Raw genomic sequence first — 15,611 nt, 5'->3', positions numbered from 1 at the left:
GCAGCCCCCATTGCCCACAACTAGAGAAAAGCCCGGGCAGCAGTGAAGACCCAGCACAGACAAATACATACACACAGAGACATTTTAAAGCTTTAAAAGTACAGTACAACATCTTAAAAGTACAGTTCTAAACCTTCAATTAAAAATAGCACTTTGAAGTATTCTTTTGAAAATGAAAAGCATCTTTTATATGTCAGTCTTCGGGTGCCTGGAACCCATGGCCCTTCCTTTACAATTTGGAATGAAGTCCTCTCCATCTCATGGGCACTTTAGATGAAAAGGGAGTTCAGTAAATATTCTTGGCTTGGCCATCCTATATAATTTCTTAACTAGTTGTAGAATTGTAAAGACCTAGATTCAAATATTGTCTCTACTTGCGAATGGTTGACTGGCCTTAAGCAAGTTATTTCACTTTCCCTGGGTCTCTGTGTCCATTTCGGGAAATCAGAATGACAGTGTTTATCTGCATTTTCGGAGATGTGTGAGACATAGAATTCACTTAACACGTGGAGTACAGAATGAAGCAGGGCAAAGGCTAAAGGAGTTTTGCCAAGAGAACGCACTGGTAAAAACCCTCTTCCAACCACACAAGAGAAGACTGCACATGGACATCACCAGATGGTCAACACCGAAATCAGATCGAGTATATTCTTTGCAGCCGAAGATGGAGAAGCTCTATATAGTCAGCAAAAACAAGACTGGGAGCTGACTGTGGCTCATATCATGAACTCCTTATTGCCAAATTCAGACTTAAATTGAAGAAAGTAGGGAAAACCACTAGACCATTCAGGTATGACCTAAATCAAATCCCTTAGAATTATACAGTGGAAGTCACAGATTGAAGGGATTAGATCCGATAGAGTGCCTGAAGAACTATGGACAGAGGTTCATGACATTGTACAGGATGCAGGGATTGAGACCATCCCCAAGAAAAAGAAATGCAAAAAGGCAAAATGGTTGTCTGAGGAGGCCTTACAAATAGCTGAGAAAAGAAGAGAAGTGAAAGACAAAGGAGAAAAGAAAGTTATACCCATCTGAATGCAGAGTTCCAAAGAATAGCAAGGAGAGATAAGAAAGCCTTCCTCAGTGATCAATGCAAAGAAATAGAGGAAAACAGTAGAATGAGAAAGGCTAGAGGTCTCGTCAAGAAAATTAGAGATACCAAGGGAACATTTCATGCAAAGATGGGCACAATCAAGGGCAGAAGCAGTATGGACCTAACAGAAGCAGAAGATATTAAGAAAAGCTGGCAAGAATTATACAAAAAAGATCTTAATGACCCAGGTTACCACGATGGTGTGATCACTCACCTAGAGTCAGACATCCTGGAATGAGAAGTCAAGTGGGCCTTAGGAAGCATCACTATGAACAAAGCTAGTGGAGGTGATGGAATTCCAGCTGAGCTATTTCAGATCCTAAGATGATGCTGTGAAAATGCTGCACTCAGTATGTCGACAAATTTGGAAAACTCAGCAGTGGCCACAGGACTGGAATAGATCAGTTTTCATTGCAATCCCAAAGAAAGGCAATGCCAAAGAATGTTCAAACTACAGCACAATTGCACTCATCTCACACACTAGCAAAGTAATGATCAAAAATTTCCAAGCCAGGCTTCAACAGTACATGAACTGAGAACTTCCAGATGTTCAAGGTGGATTTAGAAAAGGCAGAGGAACCAGAGATCAAATTGCCAACATCCGTTGGATCATCACAAAAGCAAGAGAGTTCCAGAAAACATCTGCTTTATTGACTATGCCAAAGCCTTTGACTGTGTTGATCACAACAAACTGTGGAAAATTCTTCAAGAGTTAGAAATACCAGACCACCTTATCTGCCTCCTGAGAAATCTGTTTTTCTTTGCTTGACCCAGGTCAAGAAGTGACAGTTAGAACCAGACATGGAACAACTAACTAGTTCCAAATTGGGAAAGGAGTATGTCAGGGCTGTTTATTGTCACCCTGTTTATTTAACATATATGCAGAGCACATCATGCGAAATGCTGGGCTGGATGAAGCACAAACGGGAATCAAGATTGCCAGGAGAAATATCAATAACTTCAGATACTCAGATGATACCACCTTGAAAGTGAAGAAAAACAAAGAGCCGCTTGATGAAACTGAAAGAGGAGAGTGAAAAAGGTGGCTTAAAAACCAACATTCAGAACACGAAAATCATGGCATCTGGTCCCATCACTTCATGGCAAATAGATGGGGAACTAATGGAAACAGTGACAGAGTTCATTTTTTGGGCTCCAAAATCACTGCAGATGGTGACTGCAGCCATGAAATAAAAAGACACCTGCTGCTTGGAAGAAAAGCTATGACCAACCTAGATAGCATAATAAAAAGCAGAAACATTACTTTGCCAACAAAGGTTCATCTAGTAGTCATGTATGGATATGAGAGTAGGGCCATAAAGAAGGCTGAGCGCCAAAGAATTGATGCTTTTGAACTGTGGTGTTAGAGAAGACTCTTGAGTGTCCCTTGGATGGCAAGGAGATCAAACCAGTCAATCCTAAAGGAAATCAATCCTGAATATTCATTGAAAGGACTGATACTAAAGCTGAAGCTCCAATACTTTGGCCACCTGATTCGAAGAACTGACTCATTGGAAAAGACCCTAGTGCTGGGAAGGATTGAAGGCAGGAGGAGAAAGGGATGACAAAGGATGAGATGATTGGATGGTATCACCGACTTGATAGACAGGAGTTTGAGCAAGCTCTGGGAGTTGGTGATGGATAGGGAAGCCTGGAGAATCCCAGGGATGGGGGAGCCTGGTGGGCTGCCATCTCTGGGGTCGCACAGAGTCGGACACGACTGAAGTGACTTAGCAGCAGCAGGGAAGCCTGGCATGCTGCCATCCATGGGTTCGCAAAGAGTCGGACATGACTGAGTGACTGAACTGAACACAAAATGAGCCTTTAAGACGTGGCATCCCTTTTAGATCTTTAAAGTCATTGATAAAACACCTTTTGAGTACTTACTTTGAGTTTGGTACTCTGCAATAGTGTTATCTCAGTTAATCAGCACTAGTGGTAAAGATTCCACCTGCCAAGGCAGGAGATTCGGGTTCCGTTTCTGTGTCAGGAAGATCCCCTGGAGTAGGAAATGGAAACCCACTCTAGTATTCTTGCCTGAGAAATCGCGTGGACAGAAGAGCCTGGTGGGCTATAGTCCATGGGGTTACAAAGAGTCAGACAGGACTTAGCACACATCCACACCCACACATGTCACAAGAACGGATAATTTACCTCCTTTGTTCTGATGGGTAAACAGAGACTCCCAAGACGTAAAGACCCTTTTCCATTGTGTAGCATGAAGCTTTTTCCAAAGTCCATCTCTTTCCACTGCAGTATGATGCCTTCTTAGTACCAGTTTTCCATCTTATTTTAGAGAATAGATTGTGCTTATTTTTCTCTAATTTCACTAACTCCTTTGCTCTACAGTAGGATTCAAGAGTACCTTCTCAGGCTAGATTAATTGTGTTTCTTGTATAGTGCCTTTATAAATTTATAGCTGCATGGGTGGGGAGGACATATGTGCTAAATATCCATAAATTATGTGCCTTGTACGCATCATCATGGCCTCTGCTTTTTATTCCTCATGTGCTACTAATTATACAAACACAAATGCACACACGCCCAACTGAGTTCAGCATCTTTTCACCATACCTTGCTATTTTGAGCACTTTTATTTCCTTTTATAAACAATTGTTTGGCACCTTTATATTCATATCATGTAATTAATGAGAAGTAGCCTAAGAAAATTAAAAGTCATAATTAAAGATTAGAGAAAATGTCACCCTCCTGTCAAACATTACATGTAGGTTGTTAGATGAGGGCTGGCTGCTGGTGTTTGCCTGTGAAATTTGTTTTGCTGAGTAGTTTTTCTTCCATTCAGATGAATGTTGCTCTTGCTTTTATTTTTCTAATACAGGAAGTAGTAACTCCCATTATTGTATTAAGCTGTTTCCTCTCTAAGACACTTTTGCAAGCTCGATCTGTGCGTTTCCTCTGTCATGCTGATCTTACATGTTGTGTGTGCGCTTCCTGAAACCATTTAGGCATTGATGGAAACTATTAGCATGTCAGTGTAACCCTAAGAGAGAAAGATTATTTGGTCTAGGACATTCCCTCCTTCACAGAGAACCTGTCTGTCTTACATGAGGCTGTATCACTTCTAATGGACAGTGATTTTCACAAGCAATTTTAATGAAGGACCTAGAGGGTTTGGGGTTTAGAAACAGAATGCTTTGACATGTTATTTCTGGATATGGATGGGAAGGTGGCATCCATCAGTGATTCAGACTACTTCCATCTGATGTCTGCCTGGTCAGTATAGTCAGCCAGGCCTCTGAGATTCCTTTTGCCTGAGCAGATGTTCGTGTCACACAGAAGATGCTGTCACCTCTGACTTTTAAGGATGCTGCAGGGTTAAGTGTTTTCAGCTGAGTTGTGGACTTGAAAAGAATCTGAAGAATTCACCTCCAACCCCCTGCCCCTAGTTGGGCCTTTGTCATCAAACCTGGGAAAGAGTCGTGATTCACCGTGTATGTAGCATATCCTGAATCGAACAGTCACACCCAGGAACTGATTTTGAGAGAGGAGGGCAGGCATGATTTGTCCTCCACATGTTTCAGAGTTCCTCTCAGCCTCTTTATGTCTTCAATGTGTGCCATCTTTTGTAAGAAACAAGTTCCATATGTGGTAGTGTGTGGTTTTTTCCATTGCTCTGTAGAGGAACCTATAGCTTAGTTTGGTCTAAGTCTCTTTCTTAATACAAGAGATGCCTTCTGAAAATGTTCTAAAATTGATGGTGGTAATAATCGCACAACTGGGACTACACTGAAAACCGTTGAACTGTACACTTTAAATGAGTGAATTGTTGTGCGTGAATTATATAGAGATAATACACACGCATGAGTCCCCTTAGTTCAAAATTCTGATATTTAACAAACAAGCCCATGTGCTCAGTATTCATTTTGCTTATGATTTTACAAACCTTTTCATATTATTCCCCTGAGCCTTAGAATGTCCTAACTAAAGAGCTCTAATTTTTGCAGTTTAACCTTACGTACCTTAATTTATCAACCAACAAGTGCATCACAGTACCTCTCTTGAGTGACAACAACCAAATTGTTTTAAGGACAATGGTAATAGTAGAAAGAAAGGAGTGATTGTCACAGGAATTATTAATAATAAATTAAAGCAGCAATTGGAACCGGCCTTTCTGTGGGTGAAGAACAATAGTGACTTAACTGTGATTGTGGTGACAGGGAGCCAACAGTTGAGTCCCTGCTAATGGCCCAGCAGGGGCGGGGGTTGAAAAGAAGGAATAAGTGGTTTACATTACAAAGGGATTGTCTGAGAGCTGCTGGAGTGTGGTCCTGAGGGGAGGTCAGGCTGGAGACAGAAAGGATGATAACCGTGGAGCTGTCAAGGGCATCTCAGGGGCTTAGGCAAGCGCTGTGGCAGCTAGACACGGCTGAGAGGGCCGCCCTGGCCCCGCCAGTGCTGCTGGATACAAAGGAAACGCAGCGAGGAGATAACCGGAGCCAACCGGCAGGCCTGAGCCAGCGTCCCAGCATCTAAAAGCGAGACGTGTAGCCATCGGAGCACTGGTTGGAAATTCTCCTGGCTTCACTTTGACCAGGGTTGAACCACTCTTTGGAGAACAAAACTGCTGGAAGCGGGGTGTGTGTGTGTGTGTGGTGTGTATGAATACAATGCCGTGATTGGCAGCTCAGTTGAAAAGAGTAAGTCCTTGACATCTGTTGAACTCCTCCTTGTGGTTGCACATTTCCAAGATACACTTACACATGTGTGCCCAGCTTTTAGCAGACGTTTCTGGGGGCGTGTGTGTGTGCGTATTTAGAGAGAGAGACAGAAAGAGAGAACACCCAGAGTGCAGCCCATATTCCAGTTGCCTCATTTGTCCCAATGCTGCCCTTCACAGCATTTCCCCCTCCAGGCCAGGATCGTGGATTCCATTTAGTTGTTGTGTAGTGGAGAGATGGAAAAAGCAAACGAGCATGAGGAAACTAATGGGGGGAAAATGTTAAGTAGTGAGGAATGTGAGTAAAGGAACAGTCTCCCTGTGTGACCCCTGTTGACCTCTTTATCCAGGTCTCGCGAGACTCTTCCTGTTGCCCCCTACACTACAGCCCAAACAAGCCAAGCTGTTTCTACCTCTTGGCCTCTGCACAGGGGCCCCGTGGTCTCCCGAGCTGCCTGTAGCTGGCTCCTTTGCGCCATTTAGCTCTTAGTTGAAATATCACTTCTAAAAGAGGACATTCCTGCAGACTATGATCAGTCAATTTCTAGCCCACTATTTCAGTTCTCTGCCTGGACCCACCACTTGCTGATAATTTTGTCTGTCTTGTGTGCCATGGATCCCCAGCACCCAAAACAGTACCTGGTCCTTGGTATGTGCTCAAACACTGCTAACTGAGTGTACTACTCTAAATGTCCAGGAATAAGGAATCGTTAAAAATGATGGCAGTGCTTTTTGGTTGTAGTTTATGCAAGAAAATGCTTCAGAACCCTAATCAGGGGACATAGATTGAAAGAGAATCTAGAAATTGACAAATGAACACACATTTATATTTTTAATTCAATATTAGTGTTTAAGATATAAAATCTTTCTTACATTCTGCACTGTAATTGCTTTGAACATGAAATGTCTACATAAATTGGTCAAGAGGACATCTCTGCTCTACGAAATATCTACTATACAAAATAAAAATATATACTATACAAACAAGGATTCCAATTATGTAAGTAGATGAGTATGAAAATAATCAGAAAGGAAATATATTAAAATAGTAACACAGTTTTAGGGAAATGGAATTATGAATAATTTTTCCTTTTTTCACTTTCCAAACATTCTACATGTGGTTTTGTCATTTTTCTAATTTAAAAAATATTTTTAAGAAACAAAACCTAATATAAAATGTGTATAATGAAATATTAATAAGACTGTATGTATCTACAGTTTGGAGATGGGCTGACTTTCTTGAATTTGGCGTGCTCAGTGAATGAGGCTTAATGGAAAATGGTAATAACTGGTCTGGGCTTTGCAAAAGCTGATAGGACTTTGAGTATAAACAGGTAGGTAAAGAGAGTTTTTTTAGACTTCCCTGGTGGCTCAGCGTAAAGAATCCACCGCTAATGCAGTTCAATCCCTGGGTCTGGAAGATCCCCTGGTGAAGGGAGTGGCAACCCGCTCCAGTATTCTTGCCTGGAGAATCCCATGGACAGGGGAGCTTGGCCAGCTCCAGTCCATGGGGTCACAAAGAGTAGTACACAACTCTTTGTTGTTAGCGACTAAACAACAACAACAAAAATAAAGAGCTTTTTAGGTTAAAGCAGCAGAATGAGCAAAGATTGGAAGAGAGCAACTTGCACACAGAAGACCAGGAGGGGAGAAGCCTAATTGAATGGAAAGTCTCTTGTGGTTGGTGGGAAGGCATCTGGAAAAGTAGGATAGGAACACATTTTAGAAGATCTTAAAACTTGCTCACGGAAGTTTAGAAATGGAAAGAAAGAAGAAAGTACTGGGTTTGTGAGAAAAAGAGTAACATGATGACCTGGGCATTATAGGAAAATTATTCTGGCAGGAGGGGTGACACCAGCATCCATCTGATGCCCATGAAAAGTTAAAGTGTTAGTCGCTCAGTCGTGTCTGACTCTTTGCAACCCCATGGACGGTAGCCCACCAGATTTCTTTCCCATGGGATTCTCCAGGCAAGAATACTGGAACGGGTTGCCACTTCCTCTCCAGGGGATCTTCCCGGCCCAGGGATCAAACCTGGGTCTCCTGCATTGCAGGCAGATTCTTTACCATCTGAGCCACCAGGGAAGCCATAGCAGACTCCAAAATCAATCCCAGCTCTGCTCTGCCGAGACTCAGCCTTCAAACCATCTTCACCCAGCCCTCTGGTCATCCATTGGTGAATGAGAAGTAATTGCCTCCTCTGTGTGTGTGTCACGCTAGAAAAGTGAAGGATGAGAACGAGGGAGACGGGAACAGAGAGGTGAAGACCCAAAGGATAAGGACTTGGATTTTGATAGTTATAAGAATACAAGCAGGATAAGTGTCTTGAGATACTTCCTTGGTGTTTGAATTATAATTAGGGCCAGAAATAGAGATCTTTTGTGTAACTCAGCATTCGGTTGCTAACAGGAATGTTTTGCTTTTTCAGGCTTTGTCATTGGTGTACAGTTCCTAGGCACTTGCTTTTTTAAAAACAAAAACAAAAACAAAAATTTTCCTTAAATATTTAATAAATTTTAAGAACAGTCACTCAAAGAAATTATTTGCCAAAACAAGATTCTCACCCGTTCTTAATCTATGAAGATTTAGATGTATCTTCTCTGTCCACTCGTGGGAGTTAACTTATCAGAATATGTTAAGCCACTATTTTGAGTTAAAAAAAAAAAAAGGGTGGGGTGGGGAGGGGAAGGGGAGTTTGTTTGCTCTTTTTTTTTTAATAAGCTGTTTTAGATTGCAAAATAGCAAACAAAATTAAAAATAAAATTGCCTCATCTTTGAGGGAGAGCAGACTTCTGTTCTGTCAGTGTGTGGGCTGCAGACAGAACAGAGTGTTTATCTTAGCTGCATGTTAAAGATGGAAAATAAAGTTAGCAATTGCCAACAGGCCTTCTTCTGAATAACTTATCACAAAAGGGAAAACATAAATCTAGTGACAAAACAACTCTCCTTTACAAGCTCATATTTCTTGGATGGGTCCGAGAACATAAAATTTCATTCCTGTTGACTTCGTTGGTTCAAGGTTACCCTCCCTAAACGTCTCATTCAAGGTTTGATGACTGGGTCCAGTGGCAGTTGAGTGTTTAACTGATGTTTCTTTTGCTTTTATTTTCTTTCCCATTATCACAATCAAGAGCTTACAAGACCCTATGAGGAAACTGGTGGAGAAAGAAGAAAAGAAGAGGATCGCCCAGCAGGAAAGTGCAGAGGCCGTGGCGGAGGAGCCAAGTCAGTAAGTAACCGCTCCTTAACTTGGCAAACCTTCCTTCCCACAGCTAAGGGCTCGCCTCCCTCCCTGGCCGAGTCTGCTGGGGTCTCTGGCACAGGGTGATGGCTTTCTTTCCTCAGTTCTCAGAGTAGATGTACTAAAACAGAGGCCAGACTCCTCCCCACACATATTCCTCTAGGCAGGGACCCACCTGTCCCGATAAGAGACCCATACCCGGGGTCTTTAGGAAGGGCGGCTTGAGAGGAGTTGACTGGGGCCAAAGAGGCAGGAGTGCCCGGGGCTCCTGGCCTGAGCCCCAGGCTCGCACTCTCTGGGGTGCCTGGACCCTGTCTGTTCCTCTTGTCACCATCAGTTTTGAGGGCCTGTCCCAAATGGGAAATCCCCGGCTTCTCACTCACAGAAGGAAATAACCCATGAACTTGCTTCACAACAAGTATAGCCCTCTGGGGTTCTCCTACACAAGTGTCGGGTTTTGACGTTTTGTTTTCTACATACAGACCTTCCGTTTTCTCTTCTGTGAAGCAGAGAGCAGCTTTGAGGGTAGGAAGTGACTCTCCATCTTGATTTCTTGCCTCTTTGTAGAGAAGGCACCTCCAGTCATTTTAAATACTTTGAAAGATGAACTTTTCCACATACATGGTGCATAATTCCTAACCTCATACAGCAAGGAGGAGGTTTCAGTGTGAACCTATGCTTTTTCTGGTGAGATGTCAACAGCCCGTGAGAACCGGCTGACCTGGGAAGGCAAAGGAGTTCGCCTGACCTCCATTCACTCTTCCTTGTCCACACAAAAAAGTTTAGATGACAATCTTGTGGTAACACAGGCTTACATTTCTACTGGGTTTCAAAATAAGTTCAGATAGATCTTTTTTGTCCAGCAGAAATATTTGCTGCCTGTAGTGGCCCTCTGTAATTTTAAAGCGAATACGAGAAAATGTGTTTTTTGCAAAACAAAGGCAATTTTTTATTGTAGGAACAACTATAGAATGTGGTCTGAATCTAGTACAGTTGACTCTTTTAGGTGGAAGCAGTTTAACCTATTACTAGTAGTAATGGTAATCTGGGCTTCCCGGGTGGCTCAGATGGTAAAGCCTCTGCCTGCCATGCAGGAGACCTGGGTTTGATTCCTGGGTCGGGAAGATTCCCTGGAGAAAGGAATAGCAGTCCACTCCAGTATTCTTACCTGGAAAATTCTATGAACAGAGGAGCTTGATAGGCTATGGGTGACACAGAATCTGACAGGACTGAGCAACTAACACACAATGGTAATCTAACTGCCATTTAGTGAACACCTGCTGCTGCTGCTGCTGCTAAGTCGCTTCAGTCGTGTTCGACTTTGTGCGACCCCAAAGACAGCAGACCACCAGGCTCCTCCGTCCCTGGGATTCTCCAGGCAAGAACACTGGAGTGGGGTGCCATTTCCTTCTCCAATGCATGGAAGTGAAAAAATAAAGTGAAGTCACTCAGTCGTGTCTGACTCCTAGCGACCCCATGGACTTCAGCCCACCAGGCCCTTCCGTCCATGGGATTTTCCAGGCAAGAGTACTGGAGTGAACACCTACTGTGTACTAAACACAATGTCAGGTGTTCTCTTCATGTCATCTCAGCTCATTCTCATGATGCCCCTCCGTGTGATCAAGGTAGGCTTTTCCCTGTTGTGTTAATGATGGAAGTGAGGCTCAGAGAGGTTAAAGGTCTGCCCACAGCCCCTGGATAGTAAGGGGCAGGGCCTGGAGTGAGTCCTGGTGCCTTCTTTTCACTTGGTGTTACTGCAATTAAAATAAAGCATTAACTTTTACTCAGAGAGGAAGAACCACCCAAGATGGTGTTGATTGGTTTTAATTAATTTCATATTTATTCATTATTTTAGTACTTCCTCTTTAAAGCTCAAGAAGTATAACCCAGTAACCATTTTAATGACATTGAAAATTTCATAAGAATTTTGTTCAGAAATGGTAGGTAAAGTGAACCACTGTGCTAGGAGGGAGGTTCAGAGACACCGGCTGGACCTCAGGACCGTGAAGTGTCTCTGCCGTGATCCTACCCATGAGTAGTCAGAGTTCAGTAGGCAACAGTCATGTGAATTTGAGAGTGATCCTGCTGTTAGCCTTATGTACAGTAATTTAGCTAAACTCCTGAGGTGTCTTCTTCTGTAACTACAGAATCAGAATAAACACTCACTTGTCCATCAGTTTTTTAACTGTGTTTTTAAAAATGATAGTAATTACCTATCTTTGTTATACCTAAGTGCCCACTTGGATGTTTATGGAATATGTGCCTTAGCATGAAACTAAATCCAGATGTTAAGATACTACTAACTACCTTTAGTACAGGGACAGGAGAAAGTCAGCAAATTTATTTCTTCTTCCAAACATGTATAGCATGTAAATGGCTATATGTTCATATTTTATGTGTGTGTAAGTACAATAATAGATATTGTACATAAAATCTGACTCTGTCATAAGTATGACATTTTCAGAACAATATTACTAAACTTTGTTTTTTAATTTTAAGGTTAATTTCACTAGAGGATGAAAACCAGCACAAGGAATCCTCTAGTTTTAAGAGTAAGTTTCGATTTTTTTTTTTTTTTTCAGAATTGCTTCTGAAATACTACTGCACAATAGCCGACTCATTTTCTTTTCTGTCAAACTCCTTCTAGACCTTTTTATTTCCAACTGAAAAAAATTATGTATTTACTTTCCTTCTTAAGAGTTTAAAGTTCAAATATCAGTGCTGTTGACCCCATAGTATTATGGAGAGAGGCTGTGTATTTTGAACGAAAAAACAGCCATCATTAGTCATTTCAGCAGCAGCCTGTTAGGGGGGCATCACAACTGAGACTGGACAGAGAGCTGTTTGCTTTACAACAGGTGATAACGTTGCTGCGTTACCATTACGAGCTGTAGCTGACGTTTGGGCTGTGGAGACGGTCGTGATGAGATCACATAATGACACTGGGGGGGTTTGATTTCCGCTGTGTCACGGGGTGGGTGCTGGGCCTTGTTGGGAATCCGATGGGAGGGCTCGGACTCTGCTCTTCAGGTGGTTCCTGGGCCTGCTCTGTACTAGTGAAGTGTAAAAGCAAAGTGTTAGTCTCTCAGTCTTGTCCAGCTCTCTGTGAGCCCCTGGACTGTAGCGCGCCAGGCTCCTCCTCGCTGAGTGACCCCAGATGCCTGGGGCACACTGACCCTCCTCTGATCCTGAGGGATCACAGCGCTTGTGACCCAGACACTGTGCTGGGCAGGGCTTGTCAGCAATCCCTGCCTCCTGCCGTTATAGCCTGCTCTTTTATCGGCAGTTCTCTCATAAGGAGCACAGGGTCGGGTTGAGTGTGATGGAACTCACGGGATGGAAAACTGAGTCTTTCACTGGGACTCGAATCCTTGGAGATGAAGGGACCAGTCTTATATAGTGGGGAGAGATCTGAAATGACCTCAAGTGCCCGTTCAGCCTGGCCCTCCCAGGACACATCTGCCTCCGCTCTGCTCCGTCATCTCCCGGAGACCAGACAGGCAGAGTACACCCTGGAATCCCCCCTCCCTTCCATCTTTTTCCCCAGGCTTTGTCTTCCTTCCATCTTTCTTCCTACTTTTCCAACCACGTCGCCTGCTTTATTCTCCTTCTTCTCCCACTTGACTGCTTCGTTTGCTTTTCCTCATCTGTCTTTGAACAGGAAAAACAAACTGTCACCGTTCTGCCTCTGCAGCTTGACTTCCTGTCATCCTTTCATACTTGTTTGCCTTCCCTTATGCACGACTTTGTTCATTTGTTCAGCACACGTTTGTCTGTGGCGGACTCTGGGTGTTCAGTGGTAGATCCTTCCAACATGGGGCGAACTATTACACAAGTTACTGGGTAACTCCAACTCGAGTGAGAGCTACAAGGGCTGTTTACAGGTATTTGTGATTGGGAGCCCTCACCTGTTTGAGGGCATCGGGGAATTATCTCAGTCAAGGCTATTGCAAGACCTGTCAAAGCAAAAGAAACAGCCTGAGTGAAGACTGTGAGCCAGGGAGAACCAGGAGAAGGTCCGAGAAACAAGGTCCTAAAGCATGAGGGAAGGAGGGAGGAAGTGGTAGAAGAAGGCAGAGAGGCAGGCTAGCCATGTAAGAGTTCTCTGAACAGTATTGATCCACACCACCAACCTCAGGATCATGCAAGGCCTGTAGCCTGAAACCTGTGGGAATCTTTAGTTGAACAGGAAAATTTTAGTTTTGTGGAAGCACGAAACTCCAGTTTAGTATGTTTGTATTCAAGGCATTTATACAACATGTGACAACACAGGGGATGCAGTTTTCCCTTTGTGCAGTATATTCACTTGCCTGTGGGAGTTGCATAATATTTTGAGATTGTACCTGTCGATCACCCTGTTTCATAGATACATAGAATGGAAGCCATTATAAAGAAGTGCCATCTGCCTTTTATTCTGGGACTTGTAGAAAGTCTAATGTACATATGAGCAAACCAAGTTTTAAGGCTGTGCTGTTGTGTACACACACTTTATTGGGCAGAAGGGAAAAAGAGTTCCTACATGTTCCTTGCCCCCACACATGTATAGACACCTCCATTAGCAACATCCCCCACCAGGGTAAATAATCAGTGAGCCAGCATTGACATATCATTATTACTCAGGTTCCATAGTTTACATTAGATGTTGTACAGTATGTAGGTGTTCACAAAGGTATAATGGCACATATCCATCATTACAGTATCATGCAGAGTGGTTTCACTGTCCCAGAAATCCCCTGTGACTTTACCTATTCGTCTTCCCCTCCCCCAAACTCTAGCAACCTCTGGTCTTCTCACTGTCGCCATTGTTTGGCTTTTCCCAGAATGTCATATGGTTGGAATCCTGCTGTGTAGCCTTTACAGGTTGGCTTCTTTCACCCAGTAATCTGCCCTTTTATTTTAGCCAGGCCATGTGACTGAGGTTCATTAGCCCCAGCAATTTGTCGTTGGGTACTTAAGTCACACATGTGTCCCTGGAAGGAGAATTGTTAGATCAGTGGCATATAGTTTTTCTACCAAACAAATCAAGGATTCAGGGCAGTTAATTCGGCGTTCATTGAGAGCCAGTTGCTTGAGTAAAATGTCAGCTGAGGACCCCTGCTCCTGCCTGAGGGAGTTTTCAGATACATTTGTTCCTGAAGCATGTGCTTACCTTATACCACGTTAGTATATGAACTCCACACCTTTCTGAAGTGGTGATAACCAAATGCATGTGTTTTATTTACAGCCGAAGATAGAAAAAGTGTTTTATCTGCCTTAGACAAAAGCTCTACACATAATGCATGCTCAGGTAATCCAGATTAAGGAAAACAACTCAATTTTAGTAATTTGACTCAAACTCCTTACAAAATGAAACTGACATAATTTTCTTTTCTTTCTTCTCCTCTAATGAACCTGTAGATGAACTTTTAGACATGAAACCCGAGGAAGGTGGTAAGATTTATGCATTTCTTTGGGGTTACAGTTTTTTTAAATATTTTAAATACTGTGGTTACATGGAGGCAAATGCAATTTTTATCTTTTGAATAGCTTTGCATTCCCAAGCAATTGTTTTTAGGTAACTGCCATTTGTCTTTATGAAGTGAAGTAAAAGTTGCTCAGTTGTGTCTAACTCTTTGCAACCCCATGAATAGTAGCCTGCCAGGCTCCTCTGTCCATGGGATTCTCCAGGCAAGAATACTGGAGTGGGTTGCCATTCCCTTCTCCAGGGGATCTTCCCAACCCAGGGGTCAAACCCAGGTCTCCTGCATTGGAGGGAGATTCCTTACCATCTGAGCCACAAGGGAAGGCCAAGTGACTTTAAATATCCTCATGCACAAGGAGTATGTGCAGATCCGTTATCATTATAACGTTCAAACCAATAAAGCTAAAAGGTGCTACGTCAGAGATTGTGTGCGGGAGTAGAAAAAACATGGCTTTCAGAATCAGACAGACCTGACTTTTGAATATGGTTCTCTTATAAATAATCTCTATGGCCTTAAGTAACTTGCTTCATCCTTAAACTCTTTTAGCCTCAGTTATTCTCATTTGTAAATTGGAACCAGTAGCAACAGTCTTGCTGGGTTACTCTCAGGTTCGAAGATCAAGTATGCAAAGGGTCTTTCATATCTCTGACACAGGGACACTCTCTAAATGGTAAGCAGTTGAGATGTGGGATTAGAAATGTTGCCCTGCTGGGACTTCCCTGACAGTCAGTGGTTAAGACTCTGAGCTTCCACTGTAGGGGGGCATGGGTTCAATTCCTGGTTGGGGAACTAAGACCCCACATGCAGCACATGGCATGGCCAAAAATAAACAAATAAATAAATAGATTATAAATTATGAGTTTATGTAATTTTCAAAAAAAAAATCTAATTATGTAAAAAATAAAAAGAAATATTGCCATGCTGATGCACAGTGCTCATCTTCACTGAGCCTTACTTAAATGCAAAGGGAGAGCTTGCTGGCTAGGTAGGCCCCACATCCCAGTCCCCAGACCCAAAAGTCATTTACTGCGTCGCCCCTCAAGGAGATTCCACAACTGTGGGTCTGGATGAGACATGCCTAGTTTTAAGTGATCCCAAGAAATTGAGTGTTTTCAGCTTGCTCATAGCATTTGC

At 42.9% G+C, this 15,611-nt stretch overlaps 1 protein-coding gene across 19 annotated transcripts in view; it reads left to right on the top strand.

The window, feature by feature from the left end:
* The window catches only part of ICA1 (islet cell autoantigen 1), a 163,177-nt gene that overhangs the window by 119,602 nt on the left and 27,964 nt on the right, over positions 1-15,611 (top strand). For 12 of the 19 annotated variants that reach the window (XM_061413560.1, XM_061413558.1, XM_061413549.1 and 9 more), the window contains exons 9-12: positions 8,906-9,003; positions 11,515-11,567; positions 14,240-14,302; positions 14,413-14,445. In XM_061413560.1, the coding sequence (XP_061269544.1) occupies positions 8,906-9,003; positions 11,515-11,567; positions 14,240-14,302; positions 14,413-14,445 (247 nt within the window). The remainder of the gene's footprint in view (positions 1-8,905; positions 9,004-11,514; positions 11,568-14,239; positions 14,303-14,412; positions 14,446-15,611) is intronic. The other 7 variants (XM_061413564.1, XM_061413555.1, XM_061413563.1 and 4 more) reach the window with 2 other exon arrangements.

Source organism: Bos javanicus, chromosome 4 (genome assembly GCF_032452875.1).
Source record: "Bos javanicus breed banteng chromosome 4, ARS-OSU_banteng_1.0, whole genome shotgun sequence".
Taxonomy (NCBI): domain Eukaryota; kingdom Metazoa; phylum Chordata; class Mammalia; order Artiodactyla; family Bovidae; genus Bos; species Bos javanicus.
Note: the sequence above shows the minus strand (reverse complement) of the source record. Positions and strands in the feature narration are given on the sequence as shown.